The sequence below is a fragment of the Ptychodera flava genome, chromosome 9 (assembly GCF_041260155.1).
Source record: "Ptychodera flava strain L36383 chromosome 9, AS_Pfla_20210202, whole genome shotgun sequence".
NCBI classification, from domain to species: domain Eukaryota; kingdom Metazoa; phylum Hemichordata; class Enteropneusta; family Ptychoderidae; genus Ptychodera; species Ptychodera flava.
Window position 1 is genome coordinate 34,631,759 of NC_091936.1, and position 20,574 is coordinate 34,652,332.

A 20,574-nucleotide genomic window follows, 5' to 3' on the forward strand; every position below is an offset into this window, starting at 1 on the left:
AATTTATCTCTTTGGAAAACAATAACCTTCTTACCACAGATCTTGGGTGTATTCCAAGTTGCTAGGAGCCTACTTGTATATGTGCAGGGAACTGATATGAAGTTGTTTACCATGATGAAATTCATGCTTTAGAAATCACGTCAGCACTAAATAGTGATTTAATCCATCACATTACTCTCTTTTGCAGCGGTTGGTAAAAGTTGTGCTTGAAAACTGCAAGATATTTGAGGCATTGACAATATTTTTGGATACAGAAGTTGTCATAGTCATTTGCCCAGACTTTATATTATGGTGCAATTTTATAAGAAAAGATGGAATGAAAAATAGTACATGTGTGTGAAAAAGTGTCAACATGAATATGCAGTGATGGTTCAACTGGTTAATCCCTATCTGATATCAGCTTGTTCGCCATACTGGTAAACATATTCTAGTCTGCAAGGGCCCTGTCACACGTTGACAATTTAGCCAGCATTTGCAGATTTATCAAAATTTCTCTAAAACGCGGGCTTGCTGAACTAAAGATATATTTTTCATTTTTGGGCATATACAAAGCATATTCATAGTGTACTCATACATGTATGTTAAAAATATGTTTTGGGTACACTAGACAATAATCTTGACGCATTTTGACTTATGAGTAACTTACAAATAACGTGTAAACGTGTGTCAACGAGCGCATAACCTACCTACAACCTATGGCCTGTGTGTGCCATACGCTTGCATACTTTGAAAAGTTTTGTGTATGCACAAAACTTTTCGATGACCTCGGCGTACTACGACGTATACCAGCGTGCTTCAGCGTGCTCTTAACTTATACAAAACTTACGCATAACGTATTCTACGTACGCCAAGCGTATTCACCAACTTCTTCTCATACGTTGACAGACGCTGGCTAAATCATCAAGGTGTGACAGGGCTGTAAGAGGATTATGCAGGTGTCATAGCCTTTTCTTTTCCATTGAAATTGTAATCTAGTAAGTAAATTTTATGGCAAAACAATCTGATGCCTTACAGAGTTTAACATTAACATATATATATATATATATATATATATATATATATATATATATATATATATATATATATATATAATATATATATATATATATATATATATATATATATATATAATATGCGTGAAACTTTCTTGTCTTTAAAACTTCAGTGTGTGTCTCCATTAGGTATTGTTCAATTATTAACAGTTGTTGCCTGACACGTCAGTCCTTCCACAACAAATATTGAGACAATCCTAGTGTATTTTTGGTAATTTTGGGATTTCCTTTCAAATAAACGGGTGATGTTTGGATCCTTGGCTTTTGAGTTGATAATTGAACAGTTGAAATATATCCATTATAAAAGAAACTTAGAAAGAATAGCGCTGATGTTTGGGGTAATTCACCATTCAATAAAACTGTTGATGGAAAAAAAGATTGGAGATGGATTCAGGTAGAGTTGGTCAAGTTGTGAGTATCCCAGGCAATTTTCTGTATAGATTGCAGAGATTTTGCTTTATTTTCAATTCTATGTCTATCACCTTATATTGGCCACTTTGATATCAAACAAATGCATTGATAATCTTGGAATGTCAGTACAAATATCAATGCACTTTTTGTATTCTGATCTGGCTTTGAGTGCTGTAAATATTCCTGCCAAAATTTTAGTGCAAAATTTTAACAATTTTTATATAATTTTTTTTTTAATTTTTTGTCAACTTTTGACCAAATGGACGTCACCTTTTCATTTCCTACAATTTTTGATCAAAAATTTGGAAAAGATTTGGTAAACATATTTTAAAGGTGGCAAAAATTGACTTTGGCACTCAAAGGGTTAATGTCCTACATACCCTAACACAATATTGATAAATATTGTTTTCCTTGTCAAAATGTTGATAATCTTAAAAATTTCACTTTAACACAATAGACCTATACCAATGCATTGAATGTGCTATGTATGTAAGGACACACCAACGTGTAACAGTGTATCCACAGTCAATATGGTTGGAAATTTCATTCATTTTTATTGTGCTATTGAATTTCTTTCTCTAATATCTATCACAAGTAACACATACATGTAGTTGAATTGATGTTTCCTCGTTTTCATTCGTGTACAAAAAAAAATTGTGTATTTGTATGTGCATAATAGAAGAAACAGTTTCATTCAGTGTTTTGCTACATTCAACTGTGATATCGATAACAAAACTTATACTGACTGAGAGTAGAATTCAATAGAAGGGGAAACACTATGTATTCAGGCTTTGAGCCTGGCACGCACTTCACCATGAAATATCTGTATTTGCTGGAGACAGGTCCATGCTCCCTGTTTATAAGTTTTTTAGAACATATATTTTAAAATCACAAATGAAGTACTATTATCTGTACATGTGGTTTTATTTTACCAGTGTATCCTTCAACGATGTTTTTCCCCTCCTCCAAAACTGCTGTGAAATGTAACTGTAATATGATATTACACAGTACACATAGTCTTTAAGTCTCAGACTTGCCGTAATTTGGCAAGTACTTACAAACATTTGTGTTTTTATGGCTGACACAGTGACGGTTTGACAGTTCTTCATAGTTATATATGAACAGAATGTAGAGTCATTTACAAACAAAGCATTAGATGCAGTGTTCTGCCTTTCTTTGGCTGTAAAAACCACGCCCGTCAGGCGTCTTGGCTTCAAGGCTATTAATAGTGCCAAGGAGCACACTGGCATTGTCGTCGGGAGAGGTCATTGGAGGTCATTTCATTGAAACTGTGTTTAGTTTCATACTCTGTGGAAGGCAGTCGCTGTTCTGAAACCATCACCCAAAATACATAATTAGAAGTTTCTCCTTTGTATCAGAATAATAAAGCTGGTTATTTAACTGATCAATGAAAAATATAAGATTGTTATTTGGATTCCTGAAAGCCTGATTGGCAGTACTGACAAGCAGGCCAAGTAAATTTTAATTCCAGTATTCAGCCAGCTTTGAAGATTTCATCTATTGGGGTCTGTATTTTTTAACAGCACCAAATAATTTCCTACCCAGTGAAGGCTCCTAGTATTTCATGACAAGGTTCTGAAACATTGAAGTCTTGAATCTGTGATTTGGTTCCACAAGTTCACCAGGACTATTTGTTGTCTTCCGATATGTTTTCTTCTTCGCTCGAGGTCAGAAGGTTCATTTACACCATAAACGCATTTACAATGATCATATTATGTTGCGTTGATGGAAAGCGTGTGATTTCATGCGGACAAAATTAAATGAAAACACTGCAATCTAGTGTTCTTTATCTCTGTAAATGCACGCCTCTGCAAGTTGTTTCATTTTCCACTCTGTGTTAACTACTTAGTAGATCCAGTCACCCTGTAGAGTTACTATGCCTGGCAATAGTCATTTCTAGCCAAGCACTGATGTAGACCTCGATGGAGTACTGCTGTCTCATAAGACGCAAGCCACTCTACCTTTCTGCACATTCTCCGTTGACATGAATATTCATAAATACAGTGCACCCTTATTAGAATATGAATTAAACAAATTTGCCAGAGGACATTTCCAGAAAAGTCAAGATTATATAATTTGCTCTCTCCAATATGTTCAACAGCAGAGTATAAGTGATCATGTCAGTTTTTGGGTGAGACTATGCTAGCTTGAGTGCACTTACATTGCATGGAAACTTTATTTCAAATTTTACTTTCAAAATTTATATATATATATATATATATATATACATGTATATATATATATATATATATATATATATATATATATATATATATATATATATATATATATATACATGTGTGTGTGTGTGTGTGTGTGTGTGTGTGTGTGTGTGTATTGGTAAATTTATGCATTTCTGTTAGTATATGTAAGCTTTGGCATACGCAGTAAGCTTTATGAGAAACATTTGTTTGTGTCTAAAAATAATGCCTTTGATGAAAATACTGGTACCATACCAAAGAAAAATGTTCCAACCTCAGGGATTTTTTTATCAAAACATAACTGTACCCAATGTTAGAAACACCTTGAATAGCTCTATGCAAATTTACAACATGTATTTTTGTGTACTTTAGCCCATTGATGCTATGCAGTTTTTGTCTCCGATTTGTTGTTTTAATACATCCCTCACAAAAACCTGAAATATGGAATGAATATTTTTGAAAACACGAGCACAAAATGACATTACTTTCCTACAGTCCATGTCCCACTATGCTGCTATGTCTGTTTACAATAACGGACATTAGAATTATATATTATTTATAATGCCGATTCAAGCTCCATTTGATGCAATTTCTGTTATTTTTTATTATTTGTCAAATTCATTTTCTTTAATTCTACTCCAAAAATCCTGCCCAACTGCACAGTGCTAAAGTTTAACTTATGTGTGATGTGTCCTTGACACTGTTGACATAGGAATTTCAGTCAGGAGCAGATTTCATTTGTCTACAGTAACTAACATTTCATAATACATGTATACACGTTGTGTTTGCAGTGCTAAATACTTTGCATTCAAACATATCTAAAGGCAAGAAAATATGAGTGAAGGGAAGGAAAATAATTGCAATACTCTGAAACATATGAAATCTGGAATTTCAATTCACTATGGTGCATAGAAACCATGTGTTTAAACAAACACAAGGATATGTACATGTATTCCTGTATCTATGCATGCACTAGTTGAGGATTTTTTTTGCACCGCCGTGAAGTAATTTTGTATTTTACTTTCTAGTCATGAGAGAAGTTAGAACACTCTATGTTTTATTTATTCAAACAGAAGCCTGTTGATTGAAAATTTGCACCAAGATATCAGCCAACATGTGATAAGATTATCCATCGACATCTCAAGACGATGTGGCATGCATAACATTGAACTGTGTTGTGATTGGCTAAATTTTAGTCCCAGGACCATCGACCAGTCCTGTCCTGAACATACTCATACACGTCTACACCGTCCCTATACAATTTTACTTTTTTGCCGTAGGAGCAGAACTTTTCCCCTGGTACCAATGACATCTGTCTCACTGAGTCCACCATTTAGAGCAAGCAGTCATGAGAGCATAGGCAGCCAAGGCTGGACACAAAGTATTCCGCCCTGAACCTCAAGAGTTTAGATAAGATCGTTAGATAAACAAAAAAAACTCCAGGGCAACACAAGATCTCCAGGGACCATTCAATAGTCCATTAGTTCAAATTACTTGTTGAATATCACACGCCTTATCATAGGCATAATAGTTTGAAAATTGTGACACTAAATTCAATAAAGCTAGCGTGACTTACATATTAATCAAGCAAATTACATTTGTTTTACAGTTTATGTTTTATTGCCAGGTACTAAATGACTCAATGGTCCCATCATATTTTTTTTTTCTGCTTGACACGTTGACATGAATATATGAAAATTGTGGAGCATGACTGGTTGTAAATGATCTGTGACGTGTTTCTATCTCATGTACTAGTTTCGGATGTGAAAAAATATAGTGGACAATTTTTTGCACCTGTGTATTCACTGGGTGAATGAATGCATATCTTTTGAGAGACTGTGACTTTGTACTGGTCAATAACTTACTAGCATTACCTGTAGTAGCCTACACTGCACACATAATGTCACATGCAGCCAAAACCGCCACGTTTTTTGTAACAATTTAAGGTTTTGACAAGCTCCCACTTTTGTAGTCATATCATAATTCTTGATAATGTCAATCTGTCAACATGTTTCCTTGTTTAACTACACATGTTCCTGGACGTAATATACAGTGCAATCAAGTAAAGTCTTACTTTGGTCCTGTGAAAGTAAAATCTATTTTTTTAAAGAACAAAATTCTGTTAGCATTTACACAATAAACAGTGTAGTTATCACAGTGTCAGAAAGCATCATTTTTAATGATTTTGACATAATGTGATATTTTTAGCTTTCACTGCTTAGCTGCAATTATTATTACTTTTCCTTCCAAAGCGTCACCGTTACTGTAATGAATTTTCTCCTAATTTTGCGTAATTATCGATGACATTGCATATTAAACTAAGTTACGCAATTTCCATTGATGTCATCTCTGCATTGCACAATCATAGACTGAATTCGGTCTTTGTTTGAAGCGTGTGTTTCTCAAACATTAGAAAGGTAATAGGTACAGAACTTGTAGAAAGGATTTTTCACAAAAAAATTTGCATGCAGTGTCTGAGGATTTGTGGACGAATTTCTCTGTTACTTTAAAATGATATCCATGACTTTATGGTATTATTGTTGGTACAGTTCCGGTAAGCATGTTGAATCAGTCAAAAAAGGAGTCATCTTTGTTTATTATGTCTTTTCACTGTTGTGTACATATTTCAATTTATTACTTGTAATATTTGAACGAAGAATATTTAAATTCTGTTCATCTTCCATCCATGCATAATATCATATGAACTATGTCTCACAGGTCACAAGTATTCAAATACACAGAAAAACTTCCCATCGTTGCCATCCCCCCGAAAAAAATAAAGAAACAAAATTTACTTGTTTAATTGATGAATTCTTCAATAAGTGAAAATAAATAATTAATAAATAAACAAACACACACACACACAATATATGTATATATATATATATATATATATATATAATATATATATATATATATATATATATATATATATATATATATATATAAATATATATATATATATATATGAACACACACTCACATATATATGCACAAGAAAAACTACTGTCTCATTATTATATTACACAGTATCACAGTATGAAATTCATTTTCTTTTGCTCTCTCTAAGCAGAAAATACTTCGTAAGAACAAGCATGTCTTCTGCATGTGTAAATCAAAACATTGTTATAGCAAGGTCAGACTAATTCACATGGTCTCTGTATCACAAAGTGTTGAAATTTATGAGAATTTATTAACGATTCCACAGTATATATCATACATTAATATTCCTGTAATTTTTGTCATTTATTATTGGTGGATGCTCTACCCGATAAAATCATATATCACACTGCTGTCATCTATCCATGCCACTTATCACAGAAAATTTTGATAATTACAATGTCTAAAGTTTATCGCTATTTCATCTGTTTAATTGATTAATTTCTTATCGTAACTTACTAAAATATTTCTTTCTGTTTTTCAGGGAGGTATTAAAAAGACGTATTTTGCATCCTAAGGAGACAAGAAGAGGGATAAATTCTGAGAGTTATTCTGTGCTGTATTAGCGCCACACTTTTGCTGTGAATATTTAAAGATTTTTGTTTTTAAATCAGCGAGGTTAAAAAAGACGTTGAACCAAAATGAGGATACCGGGACGAAGACAGTGTCGGATAATCATCATGACATCCCTTGTGTGGATCATGATAGATTTTTGTATACTTCTGTACCACACCGGTGGCTGCTTCATCGGGCCGTGCAAAGACAGTGATGGCTCGGCCACAGGTGGAGGGGGACAGATGGTTCGAAATATTATAGAAAAAGCTAATGATTTTATACAAGGTGTTCCTCAAGAAATTAAAAAGCAAATAGGTGAGTGACCAATCCCTTGTCTGACACTCTTTGATTTGATAGTTTGTACTTTCTAAATCTGTTGTAGAAATCTTTTGCACCATATCTACTGGAAATTTTTTTTACCAGTACAGTAATAATATGTGGACATCAGCATTGAAATCAGTGGTATTGTTTATTGCACAGATGAAAACCCCTGCAGCATATCAAAATGAGTTACAGTATATACAATGCAGTACTGAAAAGTTGCCATGACATCTGCACTGTAGCCATGGTTACCAATTTATTTTGTTCAATATCCACAGAACATGTTTCCTTGTAACTTTACACTAATGATTTTTCTTACAATCACTTGGGAAAAGTCGAAACTTTAAAAACTGAAATTGAAAATTTGCCTTCACGTTCAACCCTTTGGGCCCCCCCCCCCTTCTGTCGTTTTCCAACTCTGTGAATGAAAACAACTGGCGCATTCCAAAATTTAATCGAGAATGGGTCACAACAGTCGTAACTCTTGCTTTATTGATTAGCTTCTCTTTATCCCCAGGCAGTTTGGCAAGTCTTTGTACTAGACCTGTGGAAGGAACAACACCTGTAACTTTGAGTAATAATTTCCATCATTTCCATTTGAAAATCTAGTTCCATTTTCTTCCTCTTCCTAAAGTGTGATGGAATACAAAACATATGCCTTGCCAGCACACCACATCACGTATATGTAATGTGCTGTACCGCGAGTTCTGACTAGAATTCAATTTTCAACAATAATATTTGGTTACTTACATGGGCAGTGTTAGCAATCGGCACTTTGACATGGTGTCACTGACTAGAAAGTGTATTTCAAAAATAGAACCAAAATAATTGAAAACACATCAACATAGAGCTTTGAGAAACCATCCATCAAACACACAAGTTTCAGATCTACCCGGTACACTATGTATTTGACAACCACCCACAGAGTAACCAACATCTGTGAGGTTATTTCTCAGCTGAAACTGTGATCCATATTATCAGTTTTCACTTGATCTTAGTTTCAAAGAACATTTTTTTGATTAATATTTAGTAAAAATGGAACAGAAAGTCCCAAGATCAATTTTTTTTATTATTTGTTTTCGAGGTTTGGTCATTGTAAAATTTCATATACTATCTATAAAACACTTGACACATTTTCCTCAGTGGTCTATTTCCATTCTGACAATGTATACGTACGTGTGTACGTGTAAGTGATCCTGTTGATGTCGTCATCTTTCCAGAGTTTTCAGTTACAAACCTTTCACAATATGGCATCTCATGATCACAGAATCATATTTCATCCACTCCACGTTATCGCTGGCATGCATGAAGTTCAGTTTATTTCACCTTGAAAGTAAGGGGGGAGAGGGAGCTTTGTGAGTGTTTCCTCCCCATTGTCAGTGAAAGTCAAACATCTATGCTTTCAAAAGGTAGCAATTTCAATGACGTTTTGTTTAATTAAACAACAAGACATGATGTAGATTTCATTTTGGGGAAAATTATTGTGTTTGAATGGAGTTTTTTCTCTGAATATCGATCTCAGATGGCAGTCCTACAATGCAAAAAAAAAGGAAATTTGCTTTTATTCTGTGCAAATCATTATATCGATTCATCTGCACAGAACACAGTCTCTACTGCTGGAATTTACTACACCTGATGCCAAACATGTGGCAGCTTTAAAAATAAATTTCCCAATTACAACGATGTCAAGAGGGGTCATTCAGTATATATACATGTCTATGTAAAGTCTGCTGTGTCCGATTGTGTACATACCGGTTCTTGTTCTTATCATGACTGAATTTATAGCCCATCAATAAAGATATTCAATAATTTCATTTTTTTTTAATTATTGTTTTGGACTAGAGAAGAAAGGAGTCTGGCAGTGACTGTTTGAAAATGTAGAACACTATATTGTAACTATTTGTCAAATATATTATTAAATTGTACATTGTATATAAACTGTGAATGTGTCCAGTTCTTTAAAGAGCCCCTTCTCAACCACACTAAACCTCGCTCTCTATTCTGAGCTAATCTTGGACATTCAGAAATACTGCAATTAGCAGGTTTTAGATTTATTTTTGATTGTATCTTAAGGTTGGTAAGGGAAAATATGGTCAAAACAGCACTAATTTTTATTTCGTAAATTAATCCATGGACTGGACAGAGATTGACAGGATTGGCCCTGTCCTGTCAGCCTCTAACACACCAACAAAGGTTTGATTGCAAAGTGCTTACGGTACAGTGTGTGTATAATAGCAAGTTGAAATTCATGGCCAAAGGTACAAAGTGGTCAATTTACAACTACATATGTTGCTGTAAATTAAATTTCACTTCTCGTAAAACAATGATCATCATGTTCCTAAAACGATAAGAATATTGATTTTGAAAGTCATAAACTTCATGTTTGAAAATGTGTGTTTGTGAGTAAAATGGTTATAATGTCAGTGTCTGTTGATGTACCATAAAAATTTTAGGGTGGCATAAATTTATATACTGCTATTTAGAAGTCAGGCAGCACTTTTTTGAAGAGCTGGTTGAAACACGTATTGACTCTACAGACGTGTGACAATAGTTCTGAGTATGGTACACGTTCAACTTTTCAGTCCGGAAGTACCATAATTGATTAAATTTAAATGCAGCTACCAATACCGATACTTGTTAATGTATATTCAGCTGTGTTTTTGCTTCTCATTCCATGGTGACACAGATGCGCCCCATGTTTACAAAGCAAGGCGATAATTTCTCAATGGAGTTTGCCATCCCCATCCACCACAATGTTTTGTCCCATGCCTTTTGTTTTCTTGGCAAATTTGGACCTTTATACAGCGATATGGGTAAAAAAAGGATAAACTTTCTCTATGTCATTTTTCTGCACAATTCAAGATTGCATGTACATCCCACATGATAGTTGACAGCCTTTTCATATGAAATATGTGAACCATGCCTTGTACAGATTAGATCAGTATTTCTTTAGAAGCATTCCTGGCATCATGTCAACTGGTTACTCCACACTTAAAAGCATAGCTACATGTATCATTGTATAAACACTGTAGCAGTGTGTGTTTACCAGCAGTTATGACTATATGCAGTCAACCCTATCCATGTATACCTCGTCCAGTGTTCAAAGTCAAGAATTTAGTAAACTCTCACGACTTGTCCTTGGCAACATGTATATACAGCCTTCTCGTTATACCCTACACTGTACAAAATGTATATGTACATGTAGACAATCTAAGTGTAACATCGGTCAGCTGAGTACGGCAAGCTGCTTTTGCTAAAGGGAGCTTCAACCTGTATTGAACAACACCTGCAGGCCTTGTGTAGCCTGACCAAAATTAGTGGACATCAGTGTACTTCAAGGTTCTAATTAGAGGTTACATAGCAATTAGGGGCATTGAAAAATTTATGCACAGCCAATATCTCTTGACGTCACCTGTGGTGTATAGTATACATTTGTGCATGGAACCAGCGTTTGTTTATCTACAGTCTCATGTAGTAATGCTACAGACAGAACATGCCATACCATGCCAAGAAGATATCCAAGGCCATTCACTGGTTCCCACCTCACAATCTCTTCAGTTGTTGCCTTCCCTAAAAACAGAGAGAAAAATATAATTGATGCTTGTAGTTATTAAAAATTATTACAACTTATGTACATGTATATAGTCTTTTTTTCACTTAGTGTACCAATAAGTGTCAAACTTATACTGAAAATTGCCACAGTAGATTTGTTTCATGTCATTACCCCTGCATCACTTGGAGACTTACTCATCATGCATGTTTCCTTCTCCATAGGGAAAAAACTTCACAGGGGTACCATTACTCCTTAATAAACAGTTAAAAAACAACCTAGATGAATCACAAACCAGTCAGAATAGACCTTATCTTTGCAGCGGTCTTCACTTCATATCCAGTGTTACAGTTTTTAGCTCATATTTGGTTTTGTATATAAATACCAAAAAGAGCTTATATGATGAGTCGGTGGCGTCTGTATGTATGTGGGTATGTATGTGCGGATGTATGTCCGTCACACACAAAGGCTCCCATACCGCCAGAGCTACCATCTCAGTATTTGGTGTACAGGTAGATGCAGGGGTTGAGTTGTGACGTTGTTCAAATGAACACGTCAGTGTCAAAAATGTGCAAATTAGGTAAGAAAAAGGGAAATCCTGCAAATGTGCAGGAGTGATGGCATGCCAGTAAGAAACAGACCAACTTCACTGATCTTGAGTCATTTCCTGTCATTGTTTATGAACTGTTACATATTAACAGACCTGCTGAAATCATAGACAGTAGAGGGGGGAAGACCGTCTATACTCAAACTAAGAGGGGCTTGTTTCTGCTATGCATGTTGCTTAAGTTGACCTCCAGTACCTAAAGTTTCAGATCTTAATTACTTTTGTCATTCTTGTTTTTCTGGTTTAAATATTTCTTGTTGTTTTTCTGGTTGTACTGTGCAGAAATCATTGTCATAACATCAACGTAGAATTTTCCTCCACTGAACAGATAGAAACAACATTTATTGTTGATCATTGGTAACCCATACTGGTATATACCAATTCTGATCAAATTTGAGCGATACCATATAATTGCGGTATTTTTAAATTAATAGTTATTGTAGAAATTTCACATCCTAGTGCTCCCAGTCAGGGAGGAAAGATAGAAAGCAAAAAGGAAACGAAAACACATCTTTATCACTTCTATTGAGTGTATAGGACCAGAAACAAATCTCTTATTTTTTGGGGCCTAATGCTGTATTTTTTTCCTTGCCCAACAGATATGCCAAAACCAGTTAATAGAGACGGACCTGGGGAAATGGGGAAACCTGTTATAATTGAACCTCAATTTAAAAAAGAAATGGAAGAAAAGTGGAAAATTAATGAGTTTAATTTGATGGCGAGTGAGAGGATAGCTTTGAATCGCTCACTGCCAGATGTCAGGCCAAAAGGGTAAGTGCATATATTCTGAATAATTATGTAGCCAAAGTTGGGTCAGGTAAGTGTATGGCCAAGCAGGCGATACTTTACATTTATGTGCTAGCTAGAGCGATGGAAATAATTTTGGGTGTTTGGCTTTCAGAAATCAAAGGCAATGTGAGATACAATCAACCAGGGTATGTTACTGTTTTCCTTGAGGAGAACTTTTCAAGTTGCCTCCCCAAACATCTAGTTGTTATTAGTCCCCACGGACACTGTCCTGGGGGACTTATGAGTTTGGTCATGTCCGTGCGTGCGTGTGTGCGTGCGTGCGTGCGTGCGTCCGTTCACGCAGATATCTCAGACATGCCATGGTCAATTTCTTTCAAACTTTGCACAAGGATAGTACCCTACCCAATACAGATGCACCTCGATTTGTTTCACAATGCGATCAAATTTGGCCGTGTTAAAGGACTTTTTAGTTTACACGTCCATAGACTCCCATGTATAAGTCAGCTGTCCATAGAATCCCATGTATAAGGCCAAGTAAAATAAAAATTTAGTTTCTCATCGTATTCATATTGCAAAAAGGATGCAGTGACACAGTTTTTAGTCCCCACGGATGAAGTCCAGGGGGCTTATAGATTGGGTCATGTCCCTCCATTCACGCAGATATATCAGATATTTTGACAAAATGTCATGTGACCTCGGTGACCTTTGACCTCAAATATACATATTTGTCCATAACTCAGTAACCACAAGTGCTACACCCTTCACAGGGTTCTCCCTAGTCAATTTTTTCTGTCCTTTAGCTTTACAATTTCTTTGGATGGGTCGGTGCCGGTACCGTCAAGGGTGGGATGTGTGAACTTGTTCTGTTGTTAATACTATTCTAACAAATTGAAAGGAGTAATAACTAGTGACATTGTAAAACAAAGAAGCTACAAATAATCTGTCTTCCTTTTGTGTGATCGTACGGACGTCCACCAGTAGGTGCCATTGTGAACATTTTGCCGCTGAACCTCATAGCGTTGCGGGTAACAATGATAGCATCGCGGTGAGATCGAAAGCGTCGCAGGCTTGAACGATAGCGTCGCGGGCCGCGACGCTGTTTTGGGCTGGGGAGAACCCTGCTTCATATATGGTATGATGGGACACCTTATGACACCATATATTGTACCTCATTAATTATGTGCATATCTTATTTTGAGCGAGTCAATAGAGCTAGAGGTCTGATTTTTGGTATATAGGGATAACTTAGCAATTCAATTTTTTTTTGACAAAATGTCACCTGACCTCGGTGACCTTTGACCTCAAATATACATATTTGTCCATAACTCAGTAACCACAAGTGCTACACCCTTCATATATGGTATGATGGAACACCTTATGACGCCACATATTGTACCTCATTAATTATGTGCATATCTAATTTTGAGCGAGCCAATAGAGCTAGAGGTCTGATTTTTGGTATATAGGGATGACTTAGCAATACAATTTTTTTGATAAAATTTCACATGACTTTGGTGACCTTTGACCTCAAATATACGTATTTGTCCATAGCTTAGTACCACAAGTGCTACAGCCTTCATGTATGGTATGATGGAACACCTTATGACGCCACATATTGTACCTCATTAATTATGTGCATATCTAATTTTGAGTGAGCCAATAGAGCTAGAGGTCTGATTTTTGGTATATAGGGATTCATTAGCAATACAATTTTTTTTTCAAAATGCCACGTGACCTTGATGACCTTCGACCTTGATTATACATATATATGCATAACTCAGTAACCACAAGTTCTATACCCTCCAATTTTGATAGGATATTAGACCTTAAGATGTCACATCTTGTACCTCATTTATTATGCGCATATGTATTTCTTGGCTGGCCAATACATCTTGAGGTCTGATCTCTTTTCCCGATTTAGAACCATAACTTAGACATGCCTCATGTGTTTCAAATTGGGAACAACGACATAGACCTATGTGCCCATAGATCTCAACATATACACTCCAGTGATACTTCTTAAGGACCACATTTCCCTGCCCCATCACTAATAATAATACTACTAATACTCCTATCACAAGTGGGGACTATGTCATTGTCAATGACTTGTTTTCTGTGGATTTCCAACACTCATGTAGGACATGTATGGATTCATTTGTTCCTGTTTGACAGGGATCAAAACAGTTGTTCCAAAGCAAGGCGCTGACCTTAAAGATCGATTCATCGCATCACACTGCAGTCCAGAATCTGCCATCCTTTTTATTTCATTATTTCACTGTGAAAGATCAATCAATGTAAGGACATACAGTTTGCATCGTGCTAGGTACCAGAGTTTTTGCCATGCAGTAGCTTATAAATATTGCTAATAAGGCAAAGCATTGTGGGAAATACACAGCTTGCCCTCAGCTGTGGAGAGTGAGTTTGCATGTGAGCTACAGTGTCTATGGCACTACCTTTGATGACTCAGAAATGTAAGGTTAAGCAGTCATAAATTTGGATGTTTAATGATAGAGCTGAGGAATTGCTGTACTTTGTGGCATGATGGTGACACCCAATTAGTAGGATACATTACACGTGTCCATGATAGTGGAAACTCTAGTCTGTCAAATCGTTGATTGAAATGAAATTTATGTTCTTGAATATGTAAGATAATCTAGGAGAATGATGGCATACGATGTAAATTTGTCAAACATGATGATAATTGTGAAACCTAGACAAAGAAAAGGTCTTTTCCATACGTGTTGATTCATGGACAGAAAAAAGACTTTTTGCAACATGTACATGTAAAGTTTGCAACAGATTTGCCATGTGTTGCTTCAAAACTTTTGAAAAAATTAGAAGATACTGTAGGTCTATCACCAAAGCACTCAAATATTTTCCCGAAGTATACATGCTATATTCAACCAAAATAGTTGTATCTGGTTACATGTCCTTGATCTAGGTGTTGGTTTAGGACGTGGCAATATTCCATATCTCAACCAAACATTGAACAAAGACACCTCCCTGTTCACACTTGAAAATAAAACACAGCCAGCCTCTTTTGTAAACTGCTTTTAAAATAGCACTGTATAGATTCAGCTCTGTCATAACATTTTTTTATGTTTGCCCCAACCAGTTTCTTTCTACAAAATGTCTTTTTCCATCATTACTGAATCTCGTGTTATTTATAGACATCACAGTATCCCGTGTCGCTCAAAATAGTACTATGCAAAATAGCAACCTCATTCATATCTCCAATGAAAGATTGAAATGACAGCTATAAAGCATGGGAGGTTGCCTCTTACAAGGAGATGCAAATTCATGTATACAGTAAATCTAACATCCTGAGCCAAATCTTGAATCTGATTAACCGTTTCACCACCATGGTTTGTCCCAAATACATTGTTTTCTATGGTAAAGTTGGACCTGTATACAGGGAACTGGGGGTGAAAGGGTTAAAGTCAGATGGAGAGATTGGGACATCTCAAGCTAGGCTTGTTCTTGTCCATTTTGGTCAACTTATAGTCAAGTCACTAGTGAGGTGACTATTTACCGATGAGAACAGCAAAAGGCATCTGACTTTAATCAGATGGATCCTGAAAATACAAATGTACAGTTCAGATCCTCGGTCAACTGTTTACAAAATTAAAAACTTCCTCACAACGTGAATCCTGTTATTCATTGAAACCTGCCAAATTTATTGTCTCTAATTGCAAGCCAGTTGGTGCTTTTGATTATAGTGAGATCACAAAGCACTGTACTGCAGATTGTCAAATTGCATTTTGTTCCATGTGGTACATGTACCACAACCCAAATATTTGTATGAGTTTGTTCACTGCCCTCACACAGTGTCCAGCCATCGGTATGATCTATGACTTGGCAGCTGTACTCTCCATTGTCTGTCTCTCAAGGCCACTGAAAGCCGGGAGAACTTTTTTCTCCCGAGGCCATTCACTCCCCGGCATTCACTCCACTGACATGGTAACCTCTGAGGTCAGAAACTGTGGGGTACAGCAGTGAGATATCCTACAGTAGTACGTATGGAACACCACACTGTATTATTGTTAAACCCATCAATTAGAGCTGTAAGACACTTCCTAAACTCTGCCAATGGTAATGTGAGATTTTGGAATGGCCAATGATAGATGGATTTCGAGGACACAGAATCTATCCCCGTTTTAACGCTCCATTGAGCTGTAATGTTTTTTTTTTTGCCAGCGCTTCTCCTATGATCATATTGAAATTGCACTGTGTTATACAGCCTGTATATATATGTGATTTCTATCATTTCTATCATTCTATCGTTGTATGTTGACGTTGAATTTTAGTCAAGAGTAGAGTTCATTTCTCAACAACTACACTACGAAGAATGAATTGTGTCGTCAAGGCAACACTTTGCATTTCAACATACTGTAAAAACAAGAATGTTTTTAAAAAAAAAATAATGAAAATGTAGTGGAAAAGTACAGCTATTGACCCTTTAATAAATCTGCATTCTTGTTTGTATCATAGCCACGCTGTTTCTGAAGGTATGACATAGAGAGAGTTGATTGACATAACTGAAACTGCCTTTTTTGTTATTAGTTTTGAAATCTATACATGTACATGTGTTCTTTTGGTGGGATATGGAAGGAGGGGGGGGGGGTAGGGCAAGCCACTGTAAGATGATCAGAAACAAAAATCAGCATGATCTCTCTTCATCTCTACATATGGTCAAACAATCTGTGTTTCAGTCACAGCTTCTATTTCTCATATTTCATTTGTTCTTCATCTGTTCCACTAGTTGCAGCAAACACGGAGTGATTCTCCATACATGGTTTTTTTTCCCTTCCCGGCACTTCAATTGCTACCTCCATGTGCTAGAAAATAGCCCAGATCAAAAGCAAATCTCCCTCCCCTTCGCTCCTCCAACCCTCTTTGCTCCCTAATATCAACCACCACTGTCATTAATTTGCAATGAGCCTTCTAAATTAAAGTATTTGTCAACTTTTTTATGCAATTGACAATTTTTAGCTACTATAGACTATAGTCTATAGAAGCTATTGGGATGGGTATCCGTCCGGCGTCCGTCGTCAGTCTGTATGTATGTATGTATGTATGTATGTATGTATGTATGTCCGTTTGTGAGGCGTCCGTCCACTCAAATATCTTGAGAACCGCAGTACTTACTGATTTGATATTTGTTGTGTAGATGAAAAATACGATTTTGAGAAACTGTTTTTTTTAATTTTTTGATATTGTTGAAAATAGGCAAATTAATGCCAAAAAAGGTGTTTTTGGTAAAAAATCTTCTTCTTCATAACCGCTGGTCAGACAGCTTTGTTATTTGGTATACAGGTCCCTAGGGGTAACCCAACTTAGACTTGTTCAAATTGTGATGAAATATGCAAATCTGTATTTTAAGGAATTTTTTTGTCATTTTTGGTCAAAATTTGACTTACATTGTATGTAATTCTTGTACTGTATAAACCCTATCAATTCACCCAGAAAAAAATAATTAATATGATTTTAAATAATTGAATTAATTAGGAAATCATCAAAGCTAAAATAATTTTAGTGTAGAATTATCAGAAAGTTCAACTTTTTTTGACAGTTCATAGTGAAATGCTTACCATCTTGGAGGATTAAAACATGTAAAGGCAACTTTCCTGAATCCCAACTTTGACACATTCTGAACCGTCATTTATTGTGCCCTGTATGTTATCTAAAAGAAATTGCTCAAAATAGTCAATAGAGATAGAGATAGAGATAGAGATAGAGAAAGTTCTAATTTCCATTTATGGTTGACTTGGTAAGGATAAAATAAAATTACTTTTTGAGGAAAAAAATAGAGTGGTCAATTAAAAGAGTGGTCAAAGTGATAGGGTTTTTATGGTAAAGCTGGGCTGTATAAAGATTCCTCATGTGCTATTTATAGCAATTATGCAATCTGTGTAAACAGTGCAATGAAAGTGTAACATGATTCCTTATAATGCTTTTGATGACCTTGAACTTCTTAAGTTTCAAACCTTTGTCTCTTCAGTGTGCTTTCTCTGAGTATGTACAGTCTCAACTTATTAAACAGAACTCACAATGTTAATCAAAGATATCCACCTTCTTCATCAATACATGTGTCACAAAAGGTTATTCTCTACATAACTCAACAGAGCTCTGTCAACTGTTGAGTTGCTTGTTCTTTCAAAACCGCTGGTCAGACAGCTTTAATATTTAGTTTACTTGTCCGTAGGATGACCTTAGTGAGATAATTTCATACAGTAAGGAAATACTTAATTTTGTATCCATGTCTATAGTAGCTTCAGGGACTTTGGCCCTATGTTTTTAAATTCCCTTATTAATATTTTCTCAAGTCAAAGAAACTACCCTTGAGTCAGTGGCACTTCAAGTTTACTGAGGTGGTACACTGTTAAGAGATGATACATCTTGGAGACAGAAATTCAAATTTTTACAACACTTTTTTGCTATACACTTTTGGGGCTCATTTTGGAGCTCATGGAGTAAAAATAGTTTTTACTGTCTTATTTTTGTGAAAATCGAAAATTTAATTTTGCTTACAGAGTTACCCTTGGACTGGCTGCCATTTTGAATATCAAATATTTGGTAAATATTTGGTAATTTGTTTTAGTACCAAAATTTGCACCATGAAACCCAATTTTCATTTTTGATTTTGAAAGAAAGCAGTTGAAAGTTTTTGAGGAAGTAGGAGCAAAAGTTTTAGTGTTTCAATTTCAAGGTGTGTACATACTGTCTACTGTAGCAGCATGAAAGAAACCCGCACAGTTGATCTGACTTGAGAAGTAAATTGTAAATTCTTTTATCTCTGTATGTACAAGGAATTAGGACATGCTGATCTTCTGTAGTAGGGGCAGGTGCAGAAACTGTTTTTACGATGCATGAGAGTGGGTTTAATCCACACAACGGCTGTCAGAGATTGTGATTAGAATTTATTATTTAAGAAGAGCACAAGCATTTCTGTCATTTCTACACATCATGGAGTTCAACATGTGGCTCATGAGACAAGATAACGACTTAGAAGATGTCATTTCGTGATCCATCACTGGCATATTTATATCCCAGGATGTGAAAACCCACCTTTACTTGAATATCCTGTTCATCAAATGTTTACATGTTCTTGCTATCGTGAACTATACATTTATATCCACACATGGAAATCGTGAAATAAGTTTCAAAGATGATTTAGCTTCAGAGAGTGAGATATTAAATGTTAGCTTTTGCAAGACACTGCATGGGTCTACATTTTAGGTTTTTTTTCACTAAATCATTGAACAGCTGTTTTGATTTCAAGTCATAAAATACCCATGCTGGAAGGTATGTTATCATACAAGTAATGCCCACAGTATTTTTCCCCTACAAAGAAAGAATTACTGTAAGGTACAATGTGCCTCGAAAGTAAACTTTCGCTCAAATTTTCCTCAAGGAATCTTTCACCTATTTACTTTCAAAATGAAGAATAAAAACCGGAGTTCACCTTGCAAATTTTGGTACTAGAGAGACAAATTACCCAAGATTTACCGATATTTGAAATTCAAAATGGCTGCCATCCCTGTGTTAACTCTGTGGAGAAAAATTAAATTTTCGATTTTCCAAAAGTAAGACGGTGAAAGTTTTTCTTACTCTTAGAGCTTCAAAATGAACCCCCACATGTGTTAGATCAGAGAAGAATTGTAAAAATTTGAGAGTTCAAATATCTGTCCCCTTTCTACCCTAACTTTAAATTTGTGTTCTATCTCTCTCCATGCAACAGGTGTCTTAGTAAAACTTATTCAAGGTCTCTGCCAACAACAAGCGTCATTGTTGTGTTCCACAACGAAGCCTGGAGCACACTGCTGAGAACAACGCACAGTATTATCAACAGGTCACCCAGGGAATATCTTGCAGAGGTTATCCTGGTAGACGATGCCAGTACTCAAGGTACACACACACACACACACACACACACACACACACACACACACAAATAAAGCAAAGACAACTGTTGAAATGTGATGGGAGTAAGTGACAGGATGGAGTGACAGAAAGCTAAATATGGCTTTCCTGTGTATATTCAGTTGCACAGTATCGTGCTCCCATGTCAATAATGCTAGTGCTGTTAACAATAAAACACATTTCTGGACTTATTAGGGGCGTTAACACAACTTTGCAAGCCAAAACAAGATTAGTCATTAAAAG

General features: G+C 35.8%; 1 protein-coding gene across 1 annotated transcript in view; it reads left to right on the forward strand.

The window, feature by feature from the left end:
- LOC139140805 (polypeptide N-acetylgalactosaminyltransferase 1-like) overlaps positions 1–20,574 on the forward strand; it is a 31,229-nt gene that overhangs the window by 2,256 nt on the left and 8,399 nt on the right. Inside the window, exons 2-4 of the mRNA XM_070710222.1 lie at positions 7,110–7,495; positions 12,258–12,429; positions 20,150–20,316. Of these exons, the coding sequence (XP_070566323.1) occupies positions 7,267–7,495; positions 12,258–12,429; positions 20,150–20,316 (568 nt within the window). The 5' untranslated portion in view covers positions 7,110–7,266. The remainder of the gene's footprint in view (positions 1–7,109; positions 7,496–12,257; positions 12,430–20,149; positions 20,317–20,574) is intronic.